General features: G+C 43.8%; 1 protein-coding gene and 1 long non-coding RNA gene across 25 annotated transcripts in view; one reads left to right on the top strand and one right to left on the bottom strand.

Annotated features, from left to right (window-relative positions):
- ADAMTS9 (ADAM metallopeptidase with thrombospondin type 1 motif 9) overlaps positions 1 to 19,682 on the bottom strand; it is a 173,427-nt gene that overhangs the window by 36,486 nt on the left and 117,259 nt on the right. For 3 of the 5 annotated variants that reach the window (XM_002713292.6, XM_008260885.5, XM_089305973.1), the window contains 2 exons: positions 7,862 to 8,029; positions 894 to 1,067 (listed from right to left, as the gene is read on the bottom strand). In XM_002713292.6, coding sequence (XP_002713338.6) covers positions 894 to 1,067; positions 7,862 to 8,029 — 342 coding nt within the window. The remainder of the gene's footprint in view (positions 1 to 893; positions 1,068 to 7,861; positions 8,030 to 19,682) is intronic. The other 2 variants (XM_008260887.5, XM_008260886.5) reach the window with 2 other exon arrangements.
- On the top strand, positions 738 to 19,298 carry LOC103349248 (uncharacterized). Of its 20 annotated transcripts, none has more exons than XR_016214744.1 (8): positions 945 to 1,084; positions 8,834 to 8,899; positions 11,350 to 11,452; positions 11,634 to 11,817; positions 12,923 to 13,065; positions 16,351 to 16,471; positions 16,571 to 16,750; positions 16,838 to 19,298. It is a non-coding gene; the product is annotated as an uncharacterized LOC103349248 (long non-coding RNA). The 20 variants fall into 20 exon arrangements; XR_016214747.1 differs by having other exon boundaries at positions 8,834 to 8,911; positions 12,939 to 13,065; XR_016214741.1 differs by having other exon boundaries at positions 8,834 to 8,911.

The following is a 19,682-nucleotide window of genomic DNA, read 5'->3' as shown; positions in this document are numbered from 1 at the left end:
GCCGGGGCCACTACACCTGCTCCGCGGACTGCAGCCCTTCCCTCTGTTTTTTTTTTTTTTTTTTTTTTTTTTTTTTTTGACAGGCAGAGTGGACAGTGAGAGAGAGAGACAGAGAGAAAGGTCTTCTTCCCTCTGTTCTGAAAGTCCTTCCTGGGCCGGGTGCATCCCAGTCTTCCTGTGGCCCCTTCCACACTGTGACAGGACACAATTTCATTTCATCCCAACACCAGTGTACTGGGTTTCACCTTCCACTTGTCTTTCACCCCCTTTCCTGAGATGTAATCTCCTGCTCCAGACACTGTGGTTCTCTCTTGGTAATGGTTCACCTTCCCAGCCAGACCGTTCCCCAGGGACACTTGAGGTTTTCCTTAGCCAAACATTAATTTAGAGCAGTTTCTCTGGATTTTTTTTTTTTTTTTTTTGAACGCTGGAAATCCTTCACTAATTAACCAGGGTTTCACATGAGTGCCCATCTTCTACTTGACAGCCAATGTTGGGTGAAGAGGAAAAACACAGAGGACACTAGCTAAAGTCTGCCTTGTGGCTATGTAGGCTGATATTAAATGACCAAATCTGGACACACACACACATTTCAAATATTCCTCCCATCTCCCCCTCCTTCTTTGAAAGTTATCTCTCTGCCTTTGGCCCACGTCCTGTGAAAGCATTTTTGCAGGCAGTCAGAATATTCAGGAACGCAGACCGCAGGAACTGCTTCAAGGAGCTCTCCCACCCTTGTTGGAGCGAGTGCTGGGTCAGACGGCAAACCCTCTGGGAAAGAGCCAGCAATGCCACCGTGCCCCATGGCTTCTCTGGCTTCCTAGGGAGCGGATGTGATGCTCACAAGGGGGTGGAGCGAGGCGCTTGGCAGGTGTGTGCATGGCTCTACTTACTTCTTGCCATTGCTCTGCCCTCCAAGTGTAGCGAGGACACGGTGGGGCCTGGCAGGTGCGCTCCGACGCCGGTCTGGTGTACGGGTTGCACTCCGCCTCTCTGGCTGTTTTGTGTGTTCCGATCTGACAGCCCACATGCCTCTGCTGCACGCCTTGGCCACAGGACACGGAGCACTAAGAAGACAGAGAATGTAAGTGGATGCTTTGGCTCTTTTGGGGTGGTTGTGGGGGGGGATGGTGAGAGTCACGGGGGGAGGGAAATGCACTTCCAATCTGATGACCTGCACAGCTATCACAATGCCTCCTGATTTCCAAAGTAAGGCACTCTAAAATGACATCTGGCCATTCCTTTCCGGTAATGCTGGAGAGTGAGCAAGGTACCCAAGTTTGGGGGGAATCTCTGAAGTTTAACAAAGTCTTAGAGGACTGAAGAAGTTGGGCGGGATCTTTAGGAAACATTTAGCACGACCTAGAAATAGCGTTGCCATGGGCAAGGAACATCCTAAATGACTGCTATCCTGGAGGCTTGGAGGTTCCCGAACAATTGGGGAATACAGTACTGCACAAGAATTTCTCAGCACATTCAAGCTATAACCCACAGAGAGTAAGCTACTGCAGAGTTTAGGGCCTTATAAGTCGAATTTTTTTCTCCAGTTGCTTCCTTTTGTTGCTTCTATTCCTGGAGATAGGGAGTATTTTTTTTTAAACCATGGAATTCACTAAAGTATTTGCGTCTGTTTACAACCTCAGATGAAGACTATATGAAGAATAAAAGCTGACAAGGAAAAGGCATTTCCTCAGGCTTCATGTTTTCAGCCCTTGGAAACTACTGTTAATCAGGCTGAAGCATTTTGTTGACCAAGTTGCAAAATGCCATATTAAGTCTGCAATTAACTTTCCTCTAGATTAATTTTTTAATGGTTTCCTCATTGCTGGGTTTCATAATCCCACTTACGGGCAGACCAAGAGTTATTTCTTTATTAAGGTTCTGACAGTCAGAAACTGAAGGTAACATGTGATTGGGAAGAATGGGATATGATGACACTCAGCTATTAAAAATTACCACCAAAATTGCTGTGATAACTTAGCCTTCATTATTTTGTCTGGTGTTGAGAAAACAAGCCTGCCATATATTAAAGGCATCTCCTTACAAAGAAGTCTTCTTAAAGAACCAAATCAGCCCTTTTAGGCTAGAAAGAAATTCTTATCCAATTAACCAGCAGCAACATTCAACTCTCTGAGGCTAATGGAAATTTACTTGCAAGAAGCAAACTCAAATGGATTCTGCTGAATATTAATTTTCTCTCCCTTTCAGACTTTAAGAAAATAGGTAATACTCTTTAGAAGGCAGCTTGGGAAATCAAATTGTTTCAGGGGAATCTATACCAGGGAGGAGGCATATATGTTCACATCAAAGCCCCTTGAAACAAAGGAAATATCTTGGATCAACATAGCTACTACTGTTTGAGTTTAATTGTATTAATTGGCTTGAATGAGTTTGTGACCCACAAGAAACCAGACTTTGAAAGTCATTATGTCTTGGGAGTAACAGGAGGGTTGGCCCCATCTGCACAGTATGGCCATTCAGGGCTCACGCAGTCACACGAATAATCTCCCCCATAGAGTACACTGGAAAGGCAGGGACAACCGCATGGTGGAGTTACTGCACAAGTGACAGACGTGTTCCAGCATCACCGTCACAACAACCAAAGCGTCCTTTGGCTATTTGAACTGGGGATCTGAAGTACAAAAGAGTGCATTTCTGCAAGAACAAATCCAAAAAGAAATATACACAAAAATAGTAATACTGTAGAACTCACTTCAATTTGGCAAAGGGCTGATCTATATTTAATGTCTCATAACATTTTAGTAACCTAAAAGAAACTGCAAAAGATTTTCAGAGTGTATTATTTAGGCTATCAAGGAAATGAAACCTCTTTTGGATGTTATTGGTATTGAGGAACTTGCTTATGGTTCAGTGAAGGCAAGGTATTAAGCATTTAAATATTCAGCATTTTTTAAAAAATCACTTCCTCCATGCAGCGTTTGATAATTTCTCAGAAGACAAATTAAGACCCGGTAAGGTTCAGTTATATCATATAGGCCATTCTGGCTTCTGATTTTCCTAATGTCAAAACCAGCTTTGAAATAACACCTCCGGAAGTTTCAACTCGCATTAAAGGCACTGCCATGTACAACACCCCCTCCCCCTGAATAATGCATCGACAATAATCTTTGCTCAAAATGAAGCGCACTGCATCAAAGCTCATTCTCTGTGTTCACCCTTCCTTCCTGCACTGGCTCACTGGGGCAACAATTTGCATACAGAGGCAGCCAGGCTTGCTGGGTGCATTCTGAGAGATTTGTGTAGCAAACTCATGAATAAAACAGCATCAGAAAGACCTCTGAGTTACCCTGGAGGTGGTGTTGGGGTGGAGGGGGCGCCCGTGTGTTTAACTTTGCAGCCGTGTTCAGTATACCGTTTAGTTTGCTTGCACGGGAAGACACCTTGCAGCCTCTATGAATGCACTCCCCCGCCACAGCCACAATTCCAGCCTGGCAGGCTATTTAGTGCAGATTTGAAAGTTCATGTTTTTCGTTCTGAACTACTGAGTTGGGAGCTTCTTGTCATCTCTCTCTATATAACGCTTGTGTGCAGCACTCATCAACGTATAGGGAATGCGATGCTTGCTTCCTTAGATGAAAATCTCCTATATGGAACTTCAGACATTCGTGGAATCATAAGATATACTTGAAAGCCTAAGATTTTTACTTAGTTTCTTCCAGTAGGACTGGTAAAATAATGGTGCCCACAATTTTAAGGGTAGGGCCAGCTTGGAAAGCAACTATATACCTACTTTAATGAAAATAATAGCAATAATCATGACAAACTTTGACTAAGCATTTACCACTACATGCAAATGTCTATATTTGTGTTTCTCAGTGGAATAATTTGTTGTGGGGACAGCTTAGCAGCATCCTTGGTTTGTACCTAATGGATACCAGTTGCAATTCCCCTCTTTCCAAGTTGTGAAAACTCAAACTATCTCCAGACATTGCCAAGCTCCTATGGGGAACAAAACCCACCCCCAGGCGAGAGCTTAATTCTATGCTAAGCATTACAGAAAGAAATGTCTTTTGTACTTCCTAATATGCCTTGCAGGTAGATAATCCACAAACAAAGCAAAGAACAGAGATGATCATCGCATTAGCTCAAGTCAAAGCAAAACCAAAAAATAATCAAAACACACACAGTCATAAGCAATGTAGCATAGCTACTTTGGATTAGAATTTGGTTCCCACCTTATAAATTTGGTGCTGATACGATGTCCTTTGTACAAAGTCAGCAAGAGTACAGGTGGGAAAGCCTATGCTTAAACAATACAGCATCAGTGCTTTTGGTCCAAACAAAAATAAGATATGAAGAGCATAAATCATGAAAGCAACTCAATAAAGCGACCTCACAAAGTTCACAAAAAATGGAATTGAAAAATACTATTTTAATGCACTTTGGAAATCCATGCATTGCTTTTTCATAATACAAATTTCCACGAACTTTGTGAAGAACCCTCATATTTTCCACCCCTGACCCCGTGCACATGCTTCCTGAATGTCTCAAAGGACACAAGCCATGCATTAGCTACATTTCCCCATGAAACACTGCACGAGTATTTCAGAATCACACACCACAATTAACATTATGATTACAAGAAAAGTCTTCAAGAAGAATGGCTGGTAGATTCATAATATCACTGGACAATTTCCATTTTGGTGCTTAGCAATGAAGATCTTTTAAAAATTAGGTGTTTTTTTTTTTCAATTGAATCTAAGACATTACTGATTTCAAGATACATTAATATATTTTGTATCATTAAGAGAAAACCACAAGGGCTGTTAATTAAGCCACAGCATTAAAAATGTTTCCATAAGTACAGGACAGGTTTAAAAATTTTTACTTGAGTGCTTTTGTTTCATGCGAATACAGAGCCTTCACATACGTAAGGCTGAATCAAGAATTACAAGCTGGCGTGGGCATTTGGCTTAGCTGTTAAGCGACTGGTTAGGACCCATGTCCCACATGGGAGTGCCTGGGTACAGTAAGGGCATGCAGCTCCTAACTCCAGCCTCCTGTCAATGCAGATGCTGGGAGGCAACAGCAATGGCTCGAGCATTTGGGCTCCTGCCATCCATGTGGAGGCCTGGACTGAGTTCCTGGCTCCCAGCCTCAGCCCCAGCCGACTGCAGACATTTGGGGAGTGAACCAGAGGATGACAACTCTTTCTCTCGCTGTCCTTTTGTTTGTTTGTCTCTTTTTCTGTCTCTATGACTCTCAAATAAATTCTAAAAAAAAAATTAGATACTGATCTCTGTCTTAAGATTTTGTGAGCATCCCTTAGCTTTTGAGAAAATAATTAACTTCTGAGAAACGTAAAAAACAAATCTTTAAAAGATCAGTAAGGATTTTTCCTTAAAGCTGATTTCGTTTACAAATTTAAGAATTCAATACAGAAATGAAACATTCCATTTGAAACCTCAAAACACCAAGTTTTGGGGAAAGGCTAGGAAAATTATTATGGCTCGAGGAGTGTCCTATCCCAATTATTCTCTTTGTCTTATTATCATCAGGCATTTTGACATGATGAGAAATTGCACTAATTATTCTTCCTACCTTGAAGCCTGGATGACCGAATATAAGTGAGAAAAGAGATCTTCTAAATATTGTTGCAAATGGACAATCATTACTCGTGCTTAATATCACTGCCTTAGGGATGGTCCTGTTAACGACCTGATCATTAGTAAGCCAATATTCTTTAATTATTCAGAACACCTTTCTCCATCAACAGTTGGTCTGATTATTGTCAGGTACACTTCCAAGCTGAACCGAATTTCACCCGCTTTTACAATTCATTTCTATAAACCAAATCAGGACGTGATAAAGCCAGCCACAGACCATTACATAAATGTGTTTACTTGCATTTTTCTACAAAGGTGACTTTTCTAAGCAATCATTTTGAGCAGGTGTGAGTTTTTCTGATAATCCTATTACCTTATGTTAGCAGAAAACCCCCAGGGTTTAAACCTAATCACCCCAGCTTTGTAAGCAATTTGAGGTTTCCCCTTAAGATCACAGGATGCTGGAATAAAACTCCGTCTGTTTTTACCAATAAAGAGCAAAAGATTCTTATCAGCCTTTTTTTAGTGATTAAATTGCCCTTTAAAATGAGCATCATTTGCATGCTCTCTACTTAATATTCAGGCGGGAAATGCAAATAGATGAGTAGAGGCCAAAAAACATAAAGAAAAGTAACAGAGCATGAAAGTGCAGAAGAGGACAAGCTAATTAGTGCGGTATCTTAAATAACATTAGCTGCAGGCTTTCACAGAATCAAACGGCTCCAGAAATAAAAGGGCTGCAAGTTAAAAGATGGCAGTGGTCACTTGGAGAAGCTATTAAGAGGCAAGATCAGTATGAAACACTGCCTTGAATGTGGTCACCTGGAGAAGCTATTAAGAAGCAAGACTAGTATGAAACACTGTCGTGAATGTGACCCTTAAGGAAGCCAGAGAGGGAGCCCGCTCTGGCTGGGTGTGGATTCTCTGATTATTAAAATAAACAAACAACCCTTCCCACGCAAGTTCCATTACAATGAAGGCACTGGGAGGGATGAGACTACTGCACTAGGAAAGGATGCACCACGTCTGATGTTTCGTTCATGTGGAATATGACTCTGTATGTGTGCACAGGCGCCAACGATGCCGGCTCAGGGCATTTCAGAAAACCCCAGGTTCCTGGAGGAATTTTCTATTGGTCATGTTGAAATGGAGGATTCTCACATCCTCCCCATGTTAACTTAGCTCTGTCCAGACACCTTTGGGGCTTAGGAATCCAGATTCAGGCTCTAGAAGAATCAATCGGACAGGCTGCCCGACCTGGAACCTAATTTTCCATTGATTCTCAAGAGTCTCCATTGCATGGAAGGACCAGGAATACAGTAAACACATCACTGAATCAGCTCCCTGATCAGCAAAAAATTCAGAATACAGTAAAAGAAGTTGAGCCCTATTACTTTCAAGTTAGTACCTCCAAGCAAGCTGAACAACCAGGTGTGGGGTTACACCCCACTGTAAGGAGTAGACATGAATGACTTCAGTTCACTTATTCAGTGTTTATAGGTACCCAGAAGCTTTTAAAGTTCCTTTTTCCAAGTTCACCCGTGAAATGCTGACCCACCCCCTCCCCCCATTCTTGAGCAGCTCTCCAAATGTTTAGAATTAGTGGACTCTAAGTATAATCAGGGTCTTGGGTACTCAGACCCTACCCCATGCGATATGCATCGCTCTCACCCAAACAAAATACTACTCTCGGGAGCCTGGTAGGATGTAGACCCCTGAGCAAAGCACTTGGCATTCATTATTACATTAAGTCCTCATAAGAACCATATGAAGTAGGCTCAGGAAGGTTAAACAAATCACCCAAGGTCACATAAGCCACACAATGACAGAGCACTCCCTCCTGACCTGCATTTCTGTTAACAGCAGAGACCAATTTTTGAACACTTCTTCTCAATAGCCCTTTCTTCAAGAACCTCCAAGGGAAACTGGACCTCAGTTCCTGCCAGGTGACCAGTCAGTTTCCGAATGATCTGAATGAGTGGATTTTAAGTGGTGAAGGATATTACGAGGCCATGAGGGGGAATTCCACGTTAGGTGTCCATGCTACTACCACTTGGGGTTCACCCTCACAAACACATGATTGAAGGTGCCGCCTCAAGCTCCCAGGGTCAAAGCAGCTGGTCCCAAGGTCACGGTGCGACTAAGTACTCTGCCTGTCTAGATGAAGACCCTCCCAGTCTCTGAGCTCCCCGCTATAAAACGAAAAGCGTGCAGAGAAATACAAGCGAACACACTGGTGCCAGCCACATGGCCAGACCCAGGGAAGCAGTGAGTAACGGAGAAGCATTGCTCACCTGACTCCAGGCGCCAGCCTTCCACTTGGGGCATCGTCCTCCTCGGCACTTTCTGTGCCCTTGGGGCTTAGCCAGGTGCTTACAGTAATCACTTTCTAAATGGCTTCCATCTTTTGCCATGCAGTAAACATTTCGTTGCTTATGCCCTCGACCACAAGAGACAGAACACTGCAATATAAAGCAATGGCAAGGTTGTTGTTTTTTAATCACATGGAGTTCGAAAAAACCTGTGTTGTGAGATGGTAAGATCATGCCTCACAAGATCCGCTATTCCCCCATTTTTTTTTTTTAAGACTTATTTATTTGAAAGGCAGGGCAACAGAGAGAGGGAGAGACAGACAGACAGACATAGAGATCTTCCATCTGCTGGTTCAACTCCTCAAATGGCTGCAATGGCTGGGGTTGGGCCAGGTGGAAGCCAGGAGCCTGGAATTCCATCTGGGTCTCCCACATGGGTGGCTGGGGCCCAAGTATTTGGGCCACCCTCCACTGCTTTCCCAGGCATATCAGCAGTGAGTTGGATCACAAGTGGAACAACTGGGATTTGAACCTGCATTCCAACATGGGACGCTGGCATTGAAAGGAGCAGCCTAACGTGCTATACCACAAGACCAGCCCTGCCATTCCCCCATTCCCCATCACTATTTTGGATAATATCTCAAGGCTCAATGTGAGAGGGAAGGTGACATTAAAAAAAAGAATGCCCACTTTACTGTAGCACCAGTCCTGGATGGCATGTGGATTTATTCAAGACTGTGGGTAAATCCTGGTAACTGAGCCACTGACAAAGCTTATGAACCTGAAATTACCATGCAATTCTGATGGGAAGAAGTCTTACTACGAAATAGTAAGACATTCCTTCACAAAATGCCTCATGATTCACTGACTGGGATGAAAATACATTTCCAAAATACAACTGTGTCCAATTTCTTAATTAAATGACTGAAGGAAACTTCTGAACCCTTTTCCAAGAGAACAAGCTCTCAGCTTTCCCAGTCCACCGGGGAGAGGTGAAAAAGGCATGGTAGAAACTGAAAGGTAAGCTAGCAGGTAAGTCTGTGCCAATTTGGGGAGGGAGGCATTACCTTTCAACTTTGATCTGCAGGTTCACTGGGCTGTTTTAAATGTGACCTTGTCTGACCACATCTAAGAAATTTGACTTTGATTTCAGATTAGGTTTCTCAGAAAGGTTTAGGAATCAAAGTGCCCACGGAGTCTAGACAAAAATTTGCTATGACAGGCTGGCCCCAATGAGTGCACTGAGATATTCAACATCCATTGCCTCATTAGCGGTTACAGAAGTCATTACCACTTGGATCATAAGCTGCTGGCTCCGGTTTTCAAGACACATTATTTCCCAATATGATGTTCATGCTTTTTGGAGGGAAATGAGTTTAAGAATGAAGAACAAAATGCGAAAATGCAATGAAAATAGATTTCAAGTGTCATTTCCTTCTATTCAGTATTTCTTATTTCCCCCACTGACTTTGTGATTTTGTTAACTTAAATTACCAAAGTGCCCTTTTATGCCTAATAAATAGAAACTTGTACAACAAGGAGACTATTCCTAATTCAACCACTAATACCAATCACGCTCAAAATTACACCATTCATAAATGTGCCAGATAAGTTTTTCTCGTAAACACAAACTATTATAAAATGTAAATAGTAGCTCAGAGAGAAATTGAAATTCAAAATACATATATTAATTCTTTTAGCTTTAACTTTTCACTTTAGCAGGTGGAGACAACGCTGTTTTCATTTGAGCTCCCATCTAATGAATGCTGTGAATTGGAATAGTCATTGTGGAAATCTTAATAACATACAATATGGAAGCAAGGCGCTCAGTTTGAATATCTATGCTAAAACACAAACATCCATACTCAGCCTGCAGTGTTTTGATGTATATAAAGACGTTGGGATATAATTCTAGAACACAGTCCCTAGAAGTATCCCTACAAATCTCTAAGAGCGGTCTAATGAGTTGCACAAAGAAAATCCATGTTATCAGTGTCCAATTTGAATACTTAAAAATTTTACTCCAACAAGAAAAAAATATAGCGGCACAACTAAAATTCTGGATGTGTTCATCTGTGTAGTCAACACACATTGCCTGAGCACCTACCAAGTTGCAGGCATTACACACAGGACCAGAAATAGAGTGATGCATAGAGCTGACATCATCCCTGCCTTCAGGCAGCTTACAGACCAGTGGAAGAAAGTACCACGAACCAAGTGATGACAAAAATAACCGCAAGATTATTCAGAGATGAGTACCATGAAACAAAAAGTGTAGAGTGGTTGGAAGAAACATTTTCTGGGGCTGGACCAGTCGGGTTTATAGGCTGTAACAATGAGTTTAGATTTGATTATGCACATGATGAGAAATCACTGAAGAGTTTTAAGGCAGAGCAAGACATGACCTGAGTTCTGTCTCAAAAATTCTACTTTATTGAGTAGAGATTGGATGTGAATACAGTGTGAGAAGAAACAAGAAAAACTACTTAGGAAAATGACTACATTTGTCCAGGCAAGAGGCAAGTACTGAACCAGGCACTCTGACATGAGAGGGTGGCATCTTAAGAGCTGGGCCCAATGCCTAGCTCCAAGGTTGTTTTGGGGTAATCAACTGAACATGGAAGAACTTCCAGCAGCGCTACTTATAGGACAGTCATTTCCATATACAAACAGTGCAAAAAGCTCTCCCTCACTGTGGAGGTGGAAAAGGGAGTTGATGCACACACTCATGTAAGAATACACTGTGGTCATTAGAAGACACAGCCTACAAGTAGGCAACAATCTATAGAGGCAGAAGTAGCAAAGGCACATCTCTGTCACATTCCTTATGTGTGAGGCACTGCCCTGAGACTTTATATGCATTACTTCATTTTATCATCCTAATGAATCAATGGAACACACTAACAGAGATGGGTCCTACTATTGGAGACAACTGGTGATTTCAAAACAATGTAACCGCATGGTTTACGCATTGCTTCCCATATGCCTCCAACACAAGTAGATATATTTGTGTTCCTGTTGGCATGAGAAACATACAATGACTAATAGTTAAATTATGAACATCCTCACCGATGATAATTCATCTGAGGTATGCCACTGGTGCAGCCAACATCCATTATTAATGAAATGGAGATGCATGAATATATTTCTAAATATGATTCCTTAAAAAATTTTTCATACCTGCACTCAGTGCATCCCACCCATTCCTATGTGCACTTTTCTTATGTGGGGACTTGAATGGAACTGAACTGGAAAAATGAATGTGATACTTCATCATGACTCATTGCATGTATTATTTGCCTGAAATTATTAAGATCTAAAAGTGATGAGGAAATTCTCAAAGTATCTAATCTGAGAGCAAACACTCTTCATTGAATGTTTCCTAACTTCCCAGTGGAAAAAAAGCAGCTGCTCACGGAAATGTGCAACTCTAACAGGTTTATTAATGAGCCTATTATGACTTCATAAAGGAGCTGTCATCTTGATCATCACACGAGCACCAGCTTCAAATCCTCTCCCACATTCTGTGGGACATTTCCAGCTCATCATTTTCAGTCTTTGCCCAGGCAAAAGGTGAGTTTTATATCAACATGCGTCACCAAGAAATAACAGTCAAATTCAGTGCGTCACCTAGCACGTGTTATTTACTGGCTACAAATCTGAGTGTCCTTGCTCTCCAGAACATTTAATTCCTTCAATGTGCAGTGGAAAGAGCCCTCTAGGTTTCCAAAATGGGTCTGACTTTTTTCTTTAGGCAAACAACCCAGCTTGCTGAAGAGAAGGATTTTCCTCCAACTTTGAACAAGACTCCTAAACAACTGTAATTGGTTCTGGTTACTGTGAAACACTGAAGTCAGCATCCAGGATGCCTGGGCCTGCAGGCTCTTGTTTATATGAAGCTGTGAAGGGGATGCTGGAATGTGGAGCCTTGTTCCAAGGTTTGTTAACACTTTCCACTGCTGAAGTCCAAGAGTTGGAAATCCTTGCTTTCAAATCATCTGGTAGAAACATAACTCAAGACAAGGGCAGCCAGTTCTCAACTTCCCCTGGTTCTTAACTTCCTCTGTCCTCCTAGAGCTTTATTTCTTTTTTTAAAAAATATTTATTTTATGTATTTGAAAGATAAACAGAGAGAAAGAACCATCTGCTGGTTCGCTCCTCAAAAGGCTACAAATGGCAGAAGCCAGGATCTAGGAGCTTCTTTCAGGTCTCTCACACAAGTGCAGGGGCCCAAGGACTTGGGTCATCTTCTGCTGCTTTCCTAGGTGGATTAGCAGGGATTGAAAGTGGAGAAGCAGGACTCAAACCAGTGGCCCTATGGGATGCCAGCACTGCAGGTAGAGGCTTACCCTGTTGTGCCACAACACCCTTAAGTAGCAGTGCTCTCCTTGATTCTACCCTCAACTTGACCTTGTCTAACAAAACACAAAGTCAAACCTCATCTGGAGAGTATGCTATCGGAGAGGACACAATGCTGATGCCCAAAGTTCAGATGGATCTAGGTTTAGGGAGCTGTCCTTGGGCTCCAGGATACCCTGGGTTGTCTTTTCACTTCTATGAGGGACACCGAACCTGAGTCATCAAGAAGCCAGCAGGCAACCTTGAGGTCTGCATGGACGCGAAGGGCTGAAGATTAAAGAGAATGAGATCCCCAGAGTTGCCAAGTCTGCTGAGGGCCTGAACATTCAGATGAATATGGGGTTCTACACAGAGTGGGCAAAGATCCCCTAAGGTTCCAAGAAGTAGTAGTAAGTGGAGGGCAGATGTCAGGCAGGGATGCACACAGAATCTGGCCAGAAGAAAGCTTCTGGGTGGGGCTAGAAGATGCTGGGACTCAGAGGAAGCACTGGAAGGGAAAGGGTGGGGACTAGGTCCACTTGAGCTATAGAAGATGCCAGACGAATAGGGGTTGATGGATGGTCCAAGCAGGGGTGCTCCAGTCAGTGTCTGGGCACAGTCTGATAATCTAGATGGATGGGATTCTGTGTCTATGCAATGTGCAGTGTGGGATGCTGATTGTCCAGTTCACACTTCCAACCACAGGATTCGCTGACAACAGGTTAGAAATAACAAGGACAGAGAGTCCAAGAGAAATGTCATGAACTGGAATCCGCTACCAAGTGAAGTCAAGACCTTTGAATTAAGGATTCCTGGCAATGAGGTGGCTAAGCATCATTTGGAGGAAGGTGAGTACAGTTCCGTTTGGAGACAGGAAACTGTATAAATTACTGTTAAAGACCTTTCCCATGTGATTAGGCAGCATATGAAACTAACACCTAAGTCACTTCATTTAAACATGTTTGGCTGTGCGTTTTCATAGCGCCAAGAAGCTCTCCTTGATTCCACCCTCAATTTGACCTTATCTAACAGAACACAAAGTCAAACCTCATCTGGAGAGTATGCTATCGGAGAGGACACAATGCTGATGCCCAAGGTTCAGGGCTGCCTTTGCCAATTCCTGTGACAAATGAAGTGAAGGTCACATGAGTGTCACACGAGCAGGAGAGGCCGAGGGATACCAACGTAGGCCCACTGTTGCACCGGAAAATGAAATGCAAGTGCAAGGACGCAGGTTAAGGGATTGCATTTTCAAACCTGCTCAGTGGAAGGCCTGGGAAACCAAGTGGACATATCACAAAGAACAAAGATAGTTGCTGCAACTCACATCTTTTTATTTACTGCTTTTCACACGATAGCCAGCCATCAAGTATTTATGGAAATGAGAACACAGGAAAGCTCTAGCCATTATAGAGGAAATATGCTATAAATGTCATGTTTTCATAAAGGTTGGAAAAAGAGCCACCTAGCATCTGACTCACAGTGCCAATGCTGAGCTAAGTTAGCTCAAGTTACTTAGATTCAAAATGGCCAGTCCAAGAGCACTCTTTGAGTTTGCAAAACAAAGACAGAGTTGAAAATCCTACAACTCTCTCCATGAGGGAGCACTGGGCCCAGGGCACCTTGGCATCTCTCATTTAATCCCAAGAGCAATCTTGTACCATCAGATCCCTTTTCACAGATAAGGAGACTGAGGGTCAAAGAAATGATGTCTCTAGGCCACAGTCACCTAGCCAGGAAGCAACAGCTTTAGGCTTTAAATACAGCAAGTCTGTCTCCAGAACCATTATGGCAGTCCTTAAACTATACTGAAACACAGCCTGGATAAGACAACAGGGTGTGCACCTCCGTCTACTTGTGACAAAAACAGAAAGCAAGGCCCTCCAAGAAATGCCTTTCCTGACTATTTTAGAGTCCTCTGTGTCCTCAGTCTCCTAGGAACACAGTAGCTATGCAATGTTCATTGCTGACTTTAATACTTTAGCACCAGAAGAAAAAATATATCATAAAAAGCAAACAATCACTCAAACGAAGGGCCACATTTCCCCTTGTCTGAAGCAACAACTGCTTTTCTCTCTGCCATCTCTGAAGGTCATTAACCCTTTGAGGCCTGCCCTGTGCCAAGTAGTGCATTATCGTTTCCATTGATGAAGGTATGGTTGTGAATGGAAAGTGAGGGTTGTAAATGTTGACCTGCCAGTTTGCCAAGGACCACTCTCCCAAATGTTTGAGTGGTCGGGCAACTCAAAGCTCATGTAGTACATCTATTTATTTCACTAGAGAAAAGGAGATTCGGCAGGCCCAAAGGTCACCCAGCAAGGAAGGAGTGCACACAGGCTTAGGACTTTTTTCCCATCTGATGCCAGTCTCATCAGGGGGCTGTGGTCAGGCTCTTGTGTGCTGCATGTTGCGCGGTAACTAGAGCTAACCAGACGCTCTGACTCCTTCCACTCCAAGGTGGACAGGCTTGCTGAGAGCTCCCATGGTGGGCAGCCAACAGCCAAGGAAGGCACTGACTCTGCACCTTGGCTTTGAGGGACTACCAACACCCCAATCCGAACAAGAGTGAAGTAATGCCCTCTGATCCCTGGTACCAGTTAAGAGCAAATTCCAAGGAAGTTTTGGGGCATGGGTGCCAACCCAGGAAACTACAGCTGGCCATAGGGGTGACTGCTCTCACCTTGCTCTAAAACGCAACACAGATTTGGAAATCACACTGACCTGGGCAGGAATCCCATATGCTACTCTACCATGATGATGCTACCAGGAGCAAGTGAATTAATCGCTCTGTGCTCTGTAAAATGGAACAACAGTAGTATTCACAACCCACATAGTTGTGGCATGAGTAAGTGAGAGCATGCATACAAAGCTATTTTGGCTAAGCAGCATAAAGAGAAAAAATAAAAATAATACATGCTCACAGTCAGCACCCTTGCTACTTCTGTTTGGAATATCTCCTAAGATGCAGTTTAAAAGTCAAGCTTATTTTTTTTTTTAATACAACATTTGTTAACCAATGGCATCTAAGATCACTGTGCTGACACAGGCATTGAGGGGTTAAGATGGGGCTAGGAGTGGCCAAATCTCACACATGAATGGGTGAGAGTGCCTTCCTTTCCCAAGTCACAGAGACATCCACAGAGCAGACACAAATGCTGACAACTCCTACACCGCCCTTCTCTCCCTTGGACGATGTTAATTATTGACAGGTCTTCCTCTCACCAAAGTAAGAAAAAGAGATGCCCCATCGGAATGCCACGTTGCTTTCCCGTCCCATCATCCTCTGCTCACACTTTGCACTCCAAGCACTCCTTAGGATTCTCATTTGGTTCCTGTCCTGTTACTGATTTCATCATCCTGAGACACAGAACCAGCACCAGAGATCACACCCATCATTGGATCTATGGCCTCTCCATTCCTGGCTATGCTCAATGCGGCTGTGGGCGTGGTCACAGCTCTTTGTGCAAAAGCCCATCTCCTTATAGGCCATGTGAAACCCATCACAGGGGGGTGTCTTTATTGGGCTTCTCACAAAACAAGAATGGCTCTGAACAGCGACACGGGGAACCAAAATATTGAGGCGGAAGGGAGAGAAAGCTTTTGCAGGACACAAGGGCTATGATTTCAGGGCGTAAAGCCAGTGTTGACAGGCCTGCCTGACGGCTGTTTATGTCTAAGACCACCCTGGCACTGATTACCATGAAAAGGAGCCGAGAAGGCATGAGATTGGCAGGGAATACCACAGAGGACAGCGGATGTGGAGTCACAGCCATCCCGGCCGGATGGGCATCAGGCCACCCCCTAGCCCCACGGCCCCTCAGCACCCCCAGTCTTTGCTAAGGTCTAAGAAGGCTGCTGTCAATATCACAACCAAGTAGGTGGCCCTGCCTAGCCAGGAAGGCGACAGGGCCAGAATAATATGGGTGACGGGGGGAGGCCCTCATGTTCTCTGCCTCCCATGGGCCTCAAGGATTATGAAGCACAGGACTCTGCAGCTGCCTCCTGCCTTTGATCTCACCTAAGAACATCATGGTAGAGGGAGAAAACCAATTCAATCACTACATAGTGCACTATATGAATTCATTTTGCAAGCTCCTATACCCAGGCTGGGGTTTCTTTTTTCTGTTCTGCAGGAAGGTAAACATTACAGTTTTCTGCCATTGAGAGAGAGAAACAAAAATGAGCAAAATCTGCAAACGCACCCCCTGGGGAACTCCGCTGTATCTGGATCCAGAGTGCCCCCAGGAATCTGAGGTATATCACACCACTAGGCCCTGTGACTCCTGCTGTATCCTGTGTGTCCTGCTTCCAAACACATTGCTTAGTTGTGAAGGACTTCTTTTCCCGTTCAAGGTTATACCTGATGACCATTTGTAACCTGACTTCAGCAGAGCAATCATGCTGGCATTTTTCAGGACAGAGGGAAGGATGGTACAAGGATCCGCTGCGTGCCACAGGATTACTGATGAAAGCAGCCTGGAATTCTGGGAGGGTGGTGGGTGAGACATCTGTTCTAGGATTCTTGTTTCAAAGGTGAGTGAAGAAGTGTCTTAAGTAAGTGACTGGTGGGAATGCTATGGCAGGTGGGGAGAGTGACCAAAGTTTCTTGCTACCTTCTAGGTGGACTGTGATGGAAGGCCTGGGCAAGAGGGTTCAAGGCTCCCTGGTGATGCCAGTCAGCCAGCGATGACAGAGGCAGGTCAGACCCTCTTGACAGAGCTATGCTACCATGAGAGGCAGCCAGGGGAGACCTGGGAAGCTTAAGCTACCACTGGGAATGCTTCTGTAGAAAAGCAATCCATGAAGTTTATCTCTGAACTCCCATGGACCTGACCAGCGTCCACTCCTTGAATCATGTCCTCCTCCCGACTGTGCCAATCAGTCCTTTGGAAGACACTAGGGAAGAGTTCGTTTCATTGCCTCCTTCACTCTTCGCTTCTCTGCCTGTCTGGCCATTCACCCACGAGTTGAGTGTGCAGACAGCATCTTCACAGGCCAGCACAATATAGCATGCAGTCATTAGCTCTCTGTGTCTGAAGACTTTTTACCTACGGATTCAACCAACCAAGGGTAGGAAATATCTGGGGGAAAATGGCATCTGTACTACTTGGAAAGACTCTTTCCTTGTCATTTTCCCATAAACAATATAGCATAACAGCTATTTATATAGCATTTACAAAATAGTCGATAATATAAGGCACCTAGAGATGACTTATAATATGTGGAAGGATGCATGTAGGTTCTAAGAAAATGCTACAACATCTTCTATAAGGGACCAGAACATTTGTGGATCTTAGTATGCACTGTGGGGGATGCAATGCCCCAGACCTAGTCCCTTGTGGATACCCAGGGACAGCTTTATTGAAAAATTACAACTTATGGGGGAAGCAGTTTATGTCGTTAATTGACTCTGGTGTTGATCTAAATGCCTCCCCATAACTCAGATGTGCATAAAAATCTGAGCCTGTAGCCAGAGAAATGTATCTCACTAGTGGGTAGAATGGTCCCTTTAACCATCATTGATTGAGGTGCTCATCCTCCAACCCTGCACTGCTCTGCTGGGTGTTCAGCTAACACAGTCACTCTCGATATCCATTATGCAAGTCCTTTGCTTCTTGAATTGTGTCCTGTTCCTGCCTACATTTGGGTAAAGGAATAGCTCAAAAGGACCACTATGAAAAGATTACATGAGAAGAAGTAAAAACCAGCTAACATGCAAGTGGCTCACAACATGGAAGACCTGGCACTAGAAGTGACTGCAACCATGTTTGACGGTTTTCTGTGAAGTTAACGGATTCCTGCATGGCCCTGAGAGTGATTCAAACAGAAATCCAAGGATTGAGGCAGGAGAGTGTGGCAGCGATGGACACAATTTTAGAACCACTCAGACCTGGCTGAGCCAGTCCAAGCTCTTCCTTTGTTAGCTTAGGCAGAATGCTTACTCGCAGCAAGTACTTCCAGTTTTGTTCAACACCTGAATCTTTCTCCACAAATCTGTTCTTCCTATATTCATGCTCACTGCAGTTATAGAAACACCATCCTTCCACCTGCTGAGTCCATAAAATTATCATCATTTTGACTCCTTTCTTTCTCTTGTAGCCTGTATCCAAACACTCGCCTAATCCTCCAGTAACACCTTGAAGATCTATCAGAATCCTGGCACCTCTCACCACCTCCCCTGGGACCACTGTGGCATGAGCCACCACAGTCTCTCATTAGAGTTACTGCAGTGACTCCCAGTGGTACCCAGGATTCCATTTCTCATCCTCTCAACAGCCTTCCTGGAACTCAGAAGCCAGAGTGATCCTTTGAAAACAAAATCATGTTCCTACTCAACTGAGCGGCTTCCCATCTCACTGAGAGCCAAGGCAAAAAAAAAAAAAAAAAAAAAAAAAAAAAAAAAAAAAAAATCCCTCCAAGAAACCAACCCTGTCTTGGTTTTCTTTGCCCCAAAGTCTACTCTCACTGCCCTTTGTCCTCAGTTTCACTTGAATTTCACATCCTACCGCTCCTCCATCCATTTCAGTCACACAATGTCTTTGCCATTGCCAAGATGGGTTGGACAAACGCCTCCCTCCAGATCTGAACCTGCCAAACTCGCCTCCCGGATACTGCCTTGCTTTTATATTTTCCCACCTCCTTGCTTGACTGGCAACTTCTTGCCAGAGACTGACTCCAATCTCCTTAAAGTTACTTGTTCTCCTTCCCCTTCCCAATCCCTCTTCCTTAACTTAGATTACTCTGTCATCATCTCTGACGATACATACTGTACCCTTTCTGTTCTGTTACTTAGAAGTTGCCTCCTCTCCCCACTAGAATGTGAGCCCGAAGAGTTCAAGGGCTTCTGTGTATCAGCTTCCCTGCTCTATGCCCAGTGCCTACAATGGAGCCTCATTTATGAAAACATTCACATCCTTATGGAGTGCACAAATGAATGCACGGCTGAGTGAATGAACAGTTCCTAAGAGAACCTGGAGCCACTTATCTCACAGGAATATTTAACGATTAAATAAACATTCTGCACAATACGCAGTTTATGTAAGGATCAAATAAATACCCCTACTGCTCTCTCCAATCTCCTGTGTCTATTCAGTCCAAAGCTGGCGAAGTGCTCTTGTGGTTTAATATTTAATTCATAGCTACAGAACTAAAAAATTGCACAGGGGACATCTAAGAGTAAGGTTATCTGAGAAGGAAACAGACAAGTGGCAGAAGCTAGGAGGAACGCAGAATACGACACTGCCCGCAAATGCAGACAGATGTGGAGAGTTTGTCTCTAAGCCATTGGTATCACTGCATGTCCTGAGGGTCATCTCCTCCCAGAGGGGGCACTTTTGATTGACATTTTTGTCAGATGGAAACAATGTAGGTAAACAGATCGAAAACAGAATCCTAGGATGGGTTCTACTGAGAACCCGTCTCGTATTCTGTATCTCGATTCTGCCTGGGAACATCTAAAACCAAA

The sequence above is a fragment of the Oryctolagus cuniculus genome, chromosome 10, assembly GCF_051225735.1.
Source record: "Oryctolagus cuniculus isolate XC-2025 breed Fujian yellow rabbit chromosome 10, ASM5122573v1, whole genome shotgun sequence".
Taxonomy (NCBI): domain Eukaryota; kingdom Metazoa; phylum Chordata; class Mammalia; order Lagomorpha; family Leporidae; genus Oryctolagus; species Oryctolagus cuniculus.
The sequence above is the reverse complement of the archived record's forward strand: the minus strand, read 5'-3'. Positions and strand labels throughout refer to the sequence as shown.